Genomic DNA, 13,549 nt, shown 5'->3' with positions numbered 1-13,549 from the left:
TCCCCGTGGGAGCCGCCCCCCCCCCGCACCCTGGGGCGCAGGGCGCGGCCCCCCCCGCTCCGCGCCTCCCCCGCGTGATCCAGAGCTCTGGAATTGGGCGGAGGGGACGCGGGCGCGGCTCCGGCACCGGCACCCACCGGGGACCCGGCACCGACCCGCAGGTGGGAGCGGGGACCGGGGGGGGAGGCACGGGGCACCCGGTTCGGGGTGCTGGGGGGGGTTAGGGAGCACCTTTGGGTGCTTGGGTCCGGTTCAGGGTGCTGGGGGGGGTTAGGGAGCACCTTTGGGTGCTTGGTCAGTTTTGGGGTGCTGGGGGGTGGTTAGAGAGCACCTTTGGGTGCCCGGGTCCGGTTCGGGGTGCTGGGGGGGGTTAGAGAGCCCCTTTGGGTGCCCGGGTCAGTTTTGGGGTGCTGGGGGTGGTTAGGGAGCACCTTTGGGTGCCTGTGTCCGGTTCGGGGTGCTGGGGGGGGTTATAGAGCACCTTTGGGTGCTTGAGTCCGGTTCGGGGTTCTGGTGGGGGGGTTAGAGAGCACCTTTGGGTGCTTGGGTCACTTTTAGGGGTGCTGGGGGGGCACCATGGGGTGCCGCGGTCTCTTTTGGGGTACTGTGTCCGGTTTGGGGTGCTGAGGTCAGTTTTGGAGTGCCCGGGTCCGATTTGGGGTGCTGGGGGGGGCACCATGGGGTGCTGGGGTCTGTTTCGGGGCTCTGCGGTCAGTTTTGGGGTGTGGACTCCTATTTGGGGTGCTTGGGTCAGTTTTGGGGTGCTGAGGACGCACCCTTGGGTGCCCGGGTCTGTTTTGGTTGCTGGGGTCCTATTTGGGGTGCCCGGGTCCGATTTGGGGTGCTGGGGTCAGTTTCGGGGTGCCCGGGTCAGTTTCGGGGTGCTGGGATCCAGTTTGGGGTGCTGGGGTCCGTTTTGGGGTGCCGGCTCTGGTTTTGGGTGCTGGGGTCCGGTTTGGGGCTCTGGGGGTCACCCCGCCGTGCCGGCTCTGTTTTGGGGTACCAGGGCGGGGGGGGGGGGCGTGGTTCCTTTCCCGTTCCCCCCCCGCCCCGGTCTCCCCGCCCGGCCCGGGCGAGCCGCGGCTCGTCCCGGTGTCCCCGGAGGCGAGAACCGGGCCCGGGTGGAGCCGCCTGGGTGGGGGCCACGGCGGGGGGGGGGACGACACCCCAAAACCCCCCCTGTGCTGTGCCTGGGGTCCCACCGACACCAAACCCTCCTCTTGGCTCGGGGGGCACGCATTGGGAGGGTCCTTATTCTATTGGGGGGCAGCCCCATATCTCCACCCCCCCCACCGGCTGACCCCAATGTAAAAGGGGGGTTCCCCCCCCCCCCCAAATCAGCGCCGTGCCCGGGGGGGGGGCGGCGCCGGCTCTTTGCGATGGGTTAATTACTGCTAATTATGCTAATGCGGATCCTGAGCGGCGAACGGGCCCCGACACATCCCGCTCCCGCGTTCCCAAGGGATTGGGGCGCAGCGGGGGAGGGGGGGGGGTCGGGGTATCCCCCACATCTTATCGGGACATCCCAAATCCCACCTGCAGGTATCGCGATGGCGAGCGAGCGGCTGCAGAGCGCTCAGGACCTGCTGGACCTCACCTTCCAGTGTGAGTGCGAGCACCCCAAAACGGGGGGGGACCCCAAAAGTAGGGGGGACACACCCCCCCTTTTACACTGGCACCCCACATGTGGGCCCCCCCCCCCCCCCCAGCCCTGGCCATGCAGCACATGGACCTGAAGCAAGTGGAGCTGGACACGGCGGTGGCGAAGGTGGACGAGCTGTCGCGACAGCTCGAGTCGCTCTGGACCGACGGGCCCGGCCCCCCCCCCAGGGTAGGAACTGGGGGAGGAATTCGAGGGTGGGAATTGGGGGGTGGGAATTGGGAGGGGTGGGAGTTGTTGGGGGTGGGAATTGGGGGGTGGGAGTTGTTGGGGGGTGGGAGTTGTTGGGGGTGGGAATTGGGGGGGTGGGAGTTGTTGGGGAGTGGGAATTGGGGGGGTGGGAGTTGTTGGGGGTGGGAATTGGGGGGGTGGGAGTTGTTGGGGTGGGAATCGGGGGGGTGGGAGTTGTTGGGGGGTGGGAATTGGGTGGCAGGGATTGGAGGGGGGGGGAATTGCGGCGGGAGCTGGGCCGGTCCCTCCTCTCCCGCCGTGTTCCCATCCCCATCCCAGGACATTCCCGGCCGGAGCCGCTCCCCCCTGGCCCGCAGGAGCCTGGAGACCCCCGAGGGGCCGGGGGACGCACTGGGTCCCCCCGGCTCTCCCCGGGCCCCCCATTACCTGCCGGGGGAGGATCGGGCCCCTTCCCCCCGGCCCAAGGTGCTGGCAGTGCCCGGGGGGGGCCGAGCCCCGTCCCCGCGGCCCCCCCATCGCCCCTATGAGCTGCTGGGACTGGGGGGGGGGCCCCGACCCCCCGCGCCCCCCCCATATGAGATGCACGGGCTGTACCCCTCCATCGGCGGCTCCCCCGCGGCCTTCCGTGCTCAGGGTGAGGCCATGGGGGGACACGGGGGGGACCCCAGTCCTGGGCTGGGCAGGGGAGCAGGGGGTGATGCTCCCAGCGTGGGGTACTCCAGTCCCGGGGTGTCCCCAATCCATCCATGGGTGTCCTCAATCCATCCATGGGTGTCCCCATCCCCATGGGTGTCCCCGGTCCGTCCATGGGTGTCCCCATCCCATTCCCATCCCTGGGTGTCCCCATCCCCATGGGTGCCTCCAGTCCACCCCTGGATGTCCCCATCCCGTTCCCACCCACGGGCGTCCCCATGGGTGTCCCCAGTCCATCCCTGGATGTCCTCATCCCCATGGGTGTCCCCAATCCATCCATGGGTGCCCCCATCCTGTTCCATCCCCATGGGTGTCCCCGGTCCACCCATGGGTGTCCCCATCTCCATGGGTGTCCCCATCCCGTTCCCATCCATGGGTGTCCCCATCCCCATGGGTGTCCCCATCCCGTTCCCATCCATGGGTGTCCCCATCCCCATGGGTGCCCCCCATCCCTTTCCCATCCATGGGTGTCCCCATTCCCATGGGTGTCCCCAATCCATCCATGGGTGCCCCCATCCTGTTCCCATCCCCATGGGTGTCCCCAATCCATCCATGGGTGCCCCCATCCTGTTCTCATCCCCATGGATGTCCCCAATCCATCCCTGGGTGTCCCCATTCCCATGGGTGTCCCCGGTCCATCCCTGGCTGTCCCCATCCTGTTCCCATCCATGGGTGCCCCCATCCCCATGGGCATCCCCAATCCATCCCTGGGTGCCCCTATCCCATTCCCATCCATGGGTGCCTCCCCCCTCCCCTGTACCCACCCTGCGTGCTGTGGGGGGGTGTCTGTGCCATGGGGGGGTCCCTCAGCACCGTGTCCGTCCCCCCCCCCCAGATGACACCGTGCTCAAGCGGCGCCCACAGAAGGGTTGGAACGAGTCCGACCTGGATGTGGTCTATGAGAAGAAACCCCCCAGCGGGGGGGGGTTCGACCGTGAGCAATGGGGGGCAACGGGGGGGGCCATTGGGCTGGGGGGGGGTGTCCATGGTCATGTTGTGGGGGGGTTCCAATGCTCCCATTGGGTGCTGTGGCCTGTTTTGGGATGCCCCTGGGGGGGGGGGTTTGGAGTGTGACCCCTTTGTGTGTGTCCCCCATCTTTAGGTCCCTCCCCATCGCTGGGGCTGATGCTGTCACCATGGAGGGAGTCGAGCCTGGACGGGGCCGGGGGGGGCCAGGGCAAGGTGAGATCTGGGGCTGGGGGGGTCCCGCAGCCCCGATGCCGGTGATGGGCTCACACCGTGGTCCCCCCCCCGCAGGACGCCGCCTATGGCGGGCACAGCGCCACCCTGCCCCGTAACTACAAGCTGTCGCCGGGGGAGCGGCGGGGACCGGAGGGGCCGTTCCGGCGGTCGGGACACGGGACCCTGCCGCGGGGGTGGCCCGTGTCCCGCATCCCGGTGCCCCCCCCCCGCGCCGCGCTCCCCCCGCCACAAGCCGCTGCCGCTTTCCATGATCTTCAAGCTCCAAAACGCCTTTTGGGAGCAGGGGGGGGGGAGGCCCCCGGGGGCTGCCTCTGGGACCCCCCCCCGGGGCGCGGCCACCCCAAAAGCAGCCCCAGGGCCCTGCGCTGCCCCCCGGCGCCCCCGCCATGGCCGCGGGGGAAGGTGAGGTGGGGAGTGGGGGGATCAAAGGGGTTATGGGGGGGCTGTGGGGCGGGGGCACAAGGGGGGTTTGGGGGGCTTCGCTGTGCTGCCCCCCTGGATGGAGGTTTCTATGGGGTGATGCCCCCCTGGATGGGAGTTTCTATTGGGTTCGGGTGGGCAGCAGGACGTGGGTTTGGGAGCAGTGGGGCTGCAGCAACTGGGGGGCACAGGGAGACTGCAGCAGTGGGAGACACAAGGGGGGTTGGGGGCCACAGGGGGGCTGCAGCACGGGGGGGCGTAGGGGGGGTGCAGCACAGGGGGGTTTGGGGCGCACAAGGGGATGCAGCACTGGGGGGCACAGGGGGGTTTGGGGGGCACAGGGGGCTGCAGCACTAGGGGGGCACAGGGGGGTTTGGGGGGCACAGGGGGCTGCAGCACTGGGGGGCACAGGGGGGTTTGGGGGGCACAGGGGGGTTTGGGGGGCACAGGGGGCTGCAGCACTGGGGGGCACAGGGGGGTTTGGGCACAGGGGGGTTTGGGGGGCACAGGGGGCTGCAGCACTGGGGGGCACAGGGAGGTTTGGGGGGCACAGGGGGGTTTGGGGGACACAGGGGCTGCAGCACTGGGGTGCACAGGGGGGTTTGGGGACACAGGGGGGCTGGGGGGCACAGGGGGCTGCAGCACTGGGGGGCACAGGGGGTTTGGGGGACACAGGGGGCTGCAACACTGGGGGGCACAGGGGGTTTGGGGGACACAGGGGGGTTGGGGGGCACAGGGGGGCTCCAGCTCTGCTCTGGCCCCCCCGCAGCCGCGGCCCGGCCGGTGCCCCCGGACGCGGCGCTGCCCGAGGCGGAGCCGGAGCTGGAGCGGCTGCTGTCGGGGGCCGAGGCCGAGGGGCTGCAGCGGCCGCTGAGCCCGACGCGGCTGCAGCCGCTGCTGCCGCCCGAGGCGCAGCGGGACCCCGAGTTCCAGGCCGTGGCGCGGTCCCTGGCGGAGATGCCGCGGCCGCTCAAGCGCCGCGGGTCGATGGAGCAGAGCCCGGGGCCGCCCCCCCGCGCCCGCCAGTACCAGCAGCTCATCACCCGCCTCCTGCACCACCCGCCCCCCGCGCCCGGGGACCCCGACCTGCCCCCCCCGCCGGCGGCGGCCGACACCGAGGGGCGGCAGAGCCCCCCCGCCGAGCCCCCCCCCGCCAGCCCCGCACCCGCCCCGGTGAGTGCCCATCATGTCCCCTCGAGCCCCCCGGTAGCTCCATAGGGTGCCCCAGGAGGGACACCGATGTCCTTTGAGTGCCCCATGGCACCGGGTGCCCGCGGGGGAACCCCGATGTCCCTCGGGTGCCCCATGGCACCGGGTGCCCAGGGGAAAACCCCGATGTCCTTTGGGTGCCCCATGGCAGCCGGTGCCCGCGGGGGAACCCCGATGTCCCTCAGGTGCCACATGGCAGCGGGTGCCCGCGGGGGAACCCCGATGTCCCTCGGGTGCCCCATGGCACCGGGTGCGCAGGGGAAAACCCCGATGTCCTTTGGGTGCCCCATGGCAGCCGGTGCCCGCGGGGGAACCCCGATGTCCCTCGGGTGCCCCATGGCAGCGGGTGCCCGCGGGGGAACCCCGATGTCCCTCGGGTGCCCCATGGCACCGGGTGCCCGTGGGGGAACCCCGATGTCCCTCGGGTGCCCCATGGCACCGGGCGGTCGCTGACGCGCCGGTGCCGGTGGGGCAGGAGCTGCGCTCGGCGCTGCGGGACCCGGCGTCCCCCCGCAAGCGCCCCGGGGCGCGGGTGCGGCTCAACCCGCTGGTGCTGCTGCTGGACGCGGCGCTCACCGGAGAACTCGATGTGGTGCAGCAGGCGGTGGCCGAGGTGCGGCGGGGACCGGGACAGGGGGACCGGGACCGGGGGGATATGGGGACACGGGGCGGGGGGTGATGGGGAGAGCGGTTGGGGGGTGCTGGAGGTGGCAGCAGGGTGCTGGGGGGTGGCACAGGGGTACGGGGGGGGTGGCTCGTTGGGGACAAGCCCGTGCCCCCCAGCTGAACGACCCGAGCCAGCCCAACGACGAGGGCATCACGGCGCTGCACAACGCCATCTGCGGCGCCCACTACAGCATCGTGGAGTTCCTCATCGCCAGCGGCGCCAACGTCAACTCCCCCGACAGCCACGGCTGGTGAGGGGGGGACAGGGGATGGGGACGGGGACCCCAAGAACCCCTCTAGTGCCCCTGGGGTGAGCAGGGACCCCAAGACCCCCCCCCCAGCACCCCTGGGTACTAGGGATGGAGCCCTCAGTGGCTGGGGATGGGGAGGGATAGGGATGCGGAGGGATGGGATGGGATGGGATGGGGAGGGATGGGGTGGGGATGGGGGGGGATGGGATGGGGAGGCATGGGGATGAGGAGCGATGGAGAGGGATAGGGATGCAGAGGGATGGGGATGGGATGGAGATGGGGAGGGATAGGGATGGGGAGGGATAGGGATGGGACGGGATAGGGATGAGGAGGGATGGGGATGGGATGGGGATGAGGAGGGATGGGGAGAAATAGGGATGCAGAGGGATGGGGAGGGATGGGGATGCAGAGGGATGGGGATGGGATGGAGATGCGGAGGGATGGGGATGGGATGGAGATGTGGAGAGATGGGGAGGGATTGGGATGGGGAGGGATAGGGATGAGATGGAGATACGGAGGGATGGGGATGGGATGGGGATGTGGAGGGATGGGGAGGGATAGGGATGAGGAGGGATGGGGATGGGATGGAGATGCGGAGGGATGGGGATGGGGATGGGATGGGGATGCAGAGGGATGGGGAGAGATAGGAATGCGGAGGGATGGGGATGGGATGGAGATGTGGAGGGATGGGGATGGGATGGAGATGCAGGGGGATGAGGATGGGATGGAGATGCGGAGGGATGGGGATGGGGAGGGGGGTGTTCCCATGGATCCATCCTCCGTTCCCGGCGCTCCAGGACACCGTTGCACTGCGCGGCCTCGTGCAATGACACAGGCGTGTGCGTGGCCCTCGTGCGCCACGGGGCTGCCATCTTCGCCACCACCACCAGCGACGGCAGCCTGGCTGTGGAGAAGTGTGACCCGTACCGGGAGGGCTACAGCGACTGCTACAACTACCTCACCGGTGGCACCGGGCACGGGGGGCACTGGGGGCAATGGGAGCAATGGGGGCACTGGGGGTAACTGAGGGTATTGGGGGCAATGAGAGCAATGGGGGTACTAGGGGCAATGGGAGCAATGGGGGTATTGGGGGCAATGAGAGCAATGGGGGTACTGGGGGCTATGGGAGCAATGGGGGTACTGGGGGTACTGGGGGTACCGGGGGCAATGGGAGCAATGGGGGCACTGGGGGCAATGGGAGCAATGGGGGCACTGGGGGTACTGGGGGCAATGAGAGCAATGGGGGTACTGGGGGCTATGGGAGCAATGGGGGCACTGGGGGTACTGGGGGTACGGGGGGCAATGGGTGCAATGGGGGTACTAGGGGCAATGGGAGCAATGGGGGCACTGGGGGCAATGGGAGCAATGGGGGCACTGGGGGTACTGGGGGCACTGGGAGCAATGGGGGCACTGGGGGTACTGGGGGCACTGGGAGCAATGGGGGCACTGGGGGTACTGGGGGCAATGGGAGCAATGGGGGCACTGGGGGCACTGGGGGTACCGGAGGCAATGAGAGCACTGGGGGCACTGGGGGCAATGAGAGCAATGGGGGCACTGGGGGTACTGGGGGCAATGAGAGCAATGGGGGCACTGGGGGCACTGGGGGTACCGGAGGCAATGAGAGCACTGGGGGCACTGGGAGCAATGAGAGCAATGGGGGCACTGGGGGTACTGGGGGCAATGAGAGCAATGGGGGTACTGGGGGCAATGGGAGCAATGGGGGTACTGGGGGCAATGGGAGCAATGGGGGCACTGGGGGTACTGGGGGCAATGAGAGCAATGGGGGTACTGGGGGCAATGGGAGCAATGGGGGCACTGGGGGTACTGGGGGCAATGAGAGCAATGGGGGCACTGGGGGTACTGGGGGCAATGGGAGCAATGGGGGCACTGGGGGCAATGAGAGCAATGGGGGCACTGGGGGTACTGGGGGCAATGGGAGCAATGGGGGCACTGGGGGTACTGGGGGCAATGAGAGCAATGGGGGCACTGGGGGTACTGGGGGTACCGGAGGCAATGAGAGCAATGGGGGTACTGGGGGTACTGGGGGCAATGGGAGCAATGGGGGGATATAGGATGGGGGGAACATGGGTGTTGGGGGGTACTGGGGATACTGGGAGTATGTGGGTATGGGGTGTGTGGGTATTGGGGCAGCCCTGGGAGCTGTGGGAGCTGGGGCTATGGGTTCTGTGGGTGCTGGGAAGGGGGGTTGTGGGTTACTGGGACAGAGAGGGGCTATTGGTGCACCGTGGGGATACAGGTACTGGGAGCTATGTGGGGGGCTATGGATACTGGGAAGGGATACTGGGATGGGGATGGGAGCTGCCAGGGGGCTGTGCTTGGGGGTTCAGGGGGGGTTCGAGAGTGCTGATGCCCGGTCTCTGTGTCACCCAGAGGTGGAACAGGGCGTGGGGTTCTGTTTGGGGGCTCGGGGCTTGTGCTGGGGGCTCCGGGCTGTGTTGGGGGTACAGGAGCTGTGTTGGGGGGCTCAGGGCTGTGTTTGGGGGTACCGGGGCTGTGTTGGGGGGCTCAGGGCTGTGTTGGGGTCTCAGGACTATGTTGGGGGTACCGGGGCTGTGTTGGGGGGCTCAGGGCTGTGTTGGGGGGGCTTGGGGCTGTATTGGGGGTACCGGGGCTGTGTTAGGGGTCTCAGGGCTGTATTGGGGGTACCGAGGCTGTGTTGGGGGTACCCGGGCTGTTTTGAGGGCTCGGGGCTGTACTGGGGTCTCGGGGCTGTGTTGGGGGTACCGGGGCTGTATTGGGGGCTCGGGGCTGTGCTGGGGGGTACCCGGGCTGTGTTGGGGGGTACCGAGGCTGTGTTGGGGGCCCGGGGCTGTACTGGGGGGCTCGGGGCTGTATTGGGGGTACCGGGGCTGTGTTGAGGTCTCAGGGCTGTGTTGGGGGGCTCGGGGCTGTGTTGGGGGTACTGGGGCTGTGTTGGGGTCTCAGGGCTGTGTTGGGGGTACCGGGGCTGTATTGGGGGCTCGGGGCTGTACTGGGGGGTACCCGGGCTGTGTTGGGGGGTACCGAGGCTGTGTTGGGGGCCCGGGGCTGTACTGGGGGGCTCGGGGCTGTATTGGGGGTACCGGGGCTGTGTTGAGGTCTCAGGGCTGTGTTGGGGGGCTCGGGGCTGTGTTGGAGGCTCAGGGCTGTTTTGGGGTCTCGGGGCTGTGTTGGGGGTACCGGGGCTGTATTGGGGGCTCGGGGCTGTGCTGGGGGGTACCCCGGCTGTGTTGGGGGGTACCGAGGCTGTGTTGGGGGCCCGGGGCTGTGTTAGGGGTCTCAGGGCTGTGTTGGGGGTACCGAGGCTGTGTTGGGGGTACCGGGGCTGTACTGGGGTGTCGGGGCTGTATTGGGGGTACCGGGGCCGTGTTGGGGGCCTCGGGGCTGTGTTGGGGGTACCGAGGCTGTGTTGGGGGTACCGGGGCTGTGTTTGGGGGTCTCGGGGCTGTGTTGGGGGGCTCAGGGCTGTGTTGGGGGCCTCGGGGCTGTGTTGGGGGTACCGAAGCTGTGTTGGGGGTCCCGGGGCCGTGCGTGGCGGTGCTGACGGTGCTGCCCCGCGTCCCGCAGAGGTGGAGCAGGGCATGGGGGTGCTCAACAGCGGCGTGGTGTACGCGCTCTGGGATTACAGCGCGGCGCTCGGGGACGAGCTCTCGTTCCGCGAGGGGGAGCCCGTGACCGTGCTGCGGCGGCAGCGCCCCGGGGACGTGGACTGGTGGTGGGGGTCGCTCTACGGCCACGAGGGCTTCGTGCCCCGCAACTACTTCGGGGTGAGTGCGGGGGGGGGCACGGAGGGGCCCCGAGGACGTGGGGGGGGGTCCCATAGCACCCATGGGCAGGGCGAGGGATCAGTTCCATAGACATAGGGGGAGGTCCCATAGCACCAACGGACATAGAGAGTGGGCCCATAGATGTATAGTGGGCGTCCCATAGCACCCATGGGCAGGGAGAGGGATCAGGCCCATAGACATATGAGGGGGTCCCATAGCACCCATAGACATAGAGAGTGGGCCCATAGATGTATAGTGGGCGTCCCATAGCACCCATGGGCAGGGAGAGGGATCAGGCCCATAGACATATGGGGGGGTCCCATAGCACCCATGGGCATAGAGAGTGGGCCCATACATGTATAGTGGGTGTTCCATAGCACCCATGGGCATGGAGAGGGATCAGTCCCATAGACATGGGGGGGTCCCATAGCACCCATAGACTTAGAGAGTGGGCCCATACATGTATAGTGGGTGTTCCATAGCACCCATGGGCATGGAGAGGGATCAGTCCCATAGACATGGGGGGGTCCCAGAGCACCCATGGACATAGAGAGTGCGCAAAGATGTATAGTGGGTGTCACATAGCACCCATGGGCATAGAGAGTGGGCCCATAGATGTATAGTGGGCGTCCCATAGCACCCATGGGCAGGGAGAGGGATCAGTCCCATAGACATATGGGGGGTCCCAGAGCACCCATGGGCATAGAGAGTGGGCCCATAGATGTACAGTGGGCGTCCCATAGCACCCATGGGCAGGGAGAGGGATCAGTCCCATAGACATATGGGGGGTCCCAGAGCACCCATGGGCATGGAGAGGGATCAGTCCCACAGACATGGGGGGGGGTCCCAGAGCACCCATGGACATAGAGAGTGGGCAAAGATGTATAGTGGGTGTCACATAGCACCCATGGGCATAGAGAGTGGGCCCATAGGTGTATAGTGGGTGTCCCGTAGCACCCATGGGCAGGGAGAGGGATCGGTCCCATAGACATATGGGGAGTCCCATAGCACCCATGGGCATAGAGAGTGGGCCCATAGATGTATAGTGGGTGTCCGATAGCACCCATGGGCATGGAGAGGGATCAGTCCCATAGACAGAGGGGGGGTCCCAGAGCACCCATGGACATAGAGAGGGGTCGCATAGGCGTATAAGGGAGACCCATAGCACCCATGGACGTATGGGGGGGTGTCCCACAACACCCATGGACATAGAGAGTGGTCACATAGACCTATAGGAGTGTTCCCTGCAGCACCCATGGATATAGCGAGGTGCGTCATAGCCCTATAGAGGGGTCCTCACACCACCCATGGCCCTATAGGGGGGTCCCACAGCACCCATGGACATAGAGGGGGGTCCCATAGCTCTATAGAGGGGTCTCATAGCATCCATGGACATAGAGAGGGGTCACATGGACACAAAGAGGGGTCCCACAGCACCCATGGACATGGCGGGGGGGGGGTCCCACAGCCGCAGGGTGTCCCCAGCACCCATGTCCTTATGGGGGTCCCATTGCCCCAGGGGCAGTGATCCTGGCCATGGTCTCCATGGCCTGTGGGTGGGTGCTGGGGGGCACCCACACGCTCACACACCCCCCCCCCCCCAGCTCTTCCCCAGGGTGCGCCCGCAGCGGAAGAAGGTCTGAGCGGGCCCAGAAGAGGCTTCGGGGGCCCCCCCCCCCCCCCCGGCTGCTTGACCCATGGCCCCCCCCATTCTGTCCTGGGGGTGCCCCCCCCAGCGGTGACACGTCCCCCCCGGCTGGTGGCAGCGGGTGGCACCTCCTGGTGGTGGCTTCTCGGGGAGTAAAAGCCTTTGGCTGTGGCCGGGGGTGTCCGTGTCCGTGCTGTGGGCACCGGGGGGCGGGAGCGCACCAGCCCGCGATCCATCATTCCATAGTTCTGTGATCCCGTCATTCCATGAGCCCATCATTCCGTGAGCCCACCAGCCCGTGATCCCATCAGCCCGTCTTTCCATGATGCCATGATCCCATGATTTCATCATCCTATGAACTTATGATCCCATGATCCCACCATTCCGTTATCCCATGAACCTGTGATCCCATCATCCCATGATCCCATCATTCCGTGATCCCATGATTCCATATTTCCATTATCCCATCATTCTGTGATCCCATTAATCCATGCTCCCATGACCCCATGATCCCATCATTCCATTATCGCATCATTCCATGGTCCCATTATCCCATGATTCCATGATTCTGTGATCCCATGATCCCATCATTCCATGATACTGTAATTCCATGATCCAATCATTCCATGATCCCATGATTCCATCGTCCCACGAACCTGTGATCCCATGATCCCATCATTCCGTTATCCCATGAACCCGTGATCCCATCATTCCATGATCCCATGATTCCATATTTCCATTATCCCATCGTTCCATGATCCCATCATTCCATGATCCCATGATTCCATATTTCCATTATCCCATCATTCCATGATCCCATGATTCCATCATTCCATCATCCCATCATTCCATGATTCCACGATCCCATCATTCTGTGATCCCATTAATCCATGCTTCCATGATCCCATCATTCCATGGTCCCATTATCCCATGATTCCATGATTCTGTGATCACATGATCCCATCATTCCATTATCCCATGAACCCGTGATCCCATCATTCCCTGATTCCGTCATTCCCTGATCCCATCATTCCATATTTCCATTATCCCATGATTCCATGATCCCATCATTCCATCATCCCATCATTCCATCATCCCATCATTCCATGATTCCATGATCCCATCATTCCATGATCCCATTAATCCATGCTCCCATGACCCCATGATCCCATCATTCCATTATCGCATCATTCCATGATCCCATTATCCCATCATCCCATGATCCCATGACTCTATGATTGATCCCATCATTCCCTTGTCCCGCTTTGGACTGGGGGGGGGGACACAGATGGGACCACTCTGCATCAGGCGGGGGGGGTGTGACATGGAGGGGACACCCCATTGGGGACCACGGGGGGACCTGGGGGGGGTCCCATCGTGACCAGTGCCTGAAGGGGGCACCAGGACCCTGGAGAGGGGCGTGTGACAACGCATCGGGGTGACCCCCCCATATATTGGTGTGTCCCAGGCCCGGGGGGGTGGGTGGGAACACCCCCCCCCCCCACAGCCCCCCCAATTCTCTCCCTTGTGTCCGGTTGAGTTTTAACCCAAACTGAGGGGGGTGTTTGGGGTCTTTTTCTCTAATTTATTCGAATAGGCGTGAAAATCCCCCACTTGCCACCAGGCCCTCGTGCAAAGTGCACCAGGTCCTCGTGCAAGGCGTGACGGCCCTTGTGCCAGGTCCCTGTGCAAGGAGCGACAGGCCCTTGTGCAAAGCCCTTGCGCAAAGCCCTTGCGCAGGGTACGCCGGGCCCTCACGCGAGGCCCTTGTGCAAGAGGTGCAGAGCCCTTGTGCAAGGCCCTCGTGCAAGGCCCTCGTGCAAGGCCCTCACGCGAGGCG

General features: G+C 65.9%; 1 protein-coding gene across 1 annotated transcript; it reads left to right on the top strand.

The window, feature by feature from the left end:
- The first annotated feature begins 28 nt into the window (after positions 1–28).
- PPP1R13L (protein phosphatase 1 regulatory subunit 13 like) lies at positions 29–11,882 on the top strand. Its single transcript, XM_030475048.1, is given in 15 exon segments — positions 29–161; positions 1,543–1,605; positions 1,710–1,831; positions 2,171–2,486; positions 3,381–3,479; positions 3,648–3,727; positions 3,803–3,951; positions 3,953–4,150; positions 4,938–5,016; positions 5,018–5,341; positions 5,853–5,990; positions 6,161–6,294; positions 7,092–7,258; positions 9,862–10,061; positions 11,666–11,882. Coding segments are annotated over 14 exon segments (2,100 nt in total). The 5' UTR covers positions 29–161; positions 1,543–1,550; the 3' UTR covers positions 11,705–11,882.
- The last annotated feature ends 1,667 nt before the right edge of the window (positions 11,883–13,549 follow it).

The sequence above is a fragment of the Strigops habroptila genome, unplaced genomic scaffold (assembly GCF_004027225.2).
Source record: "Strigops habroptila isolate Jane unplaced genomic scaffold, bStrHab1.2.pri NW_022045628.1_ctg1, whole genome shotgun sequence".
Classification (NCBI taxonomy): domain Eukaryota; kingdom Metazoa; phylum Chordata; class Aves; order Psittaciformes; family Psittacidae; genus Strigops; species Strigops habroptila.
The sequence above is the reverse complement of the archived record's forward strand: the minus strand, read 5'-3'. Positions and strand labels throughout refer to the sequence as shown.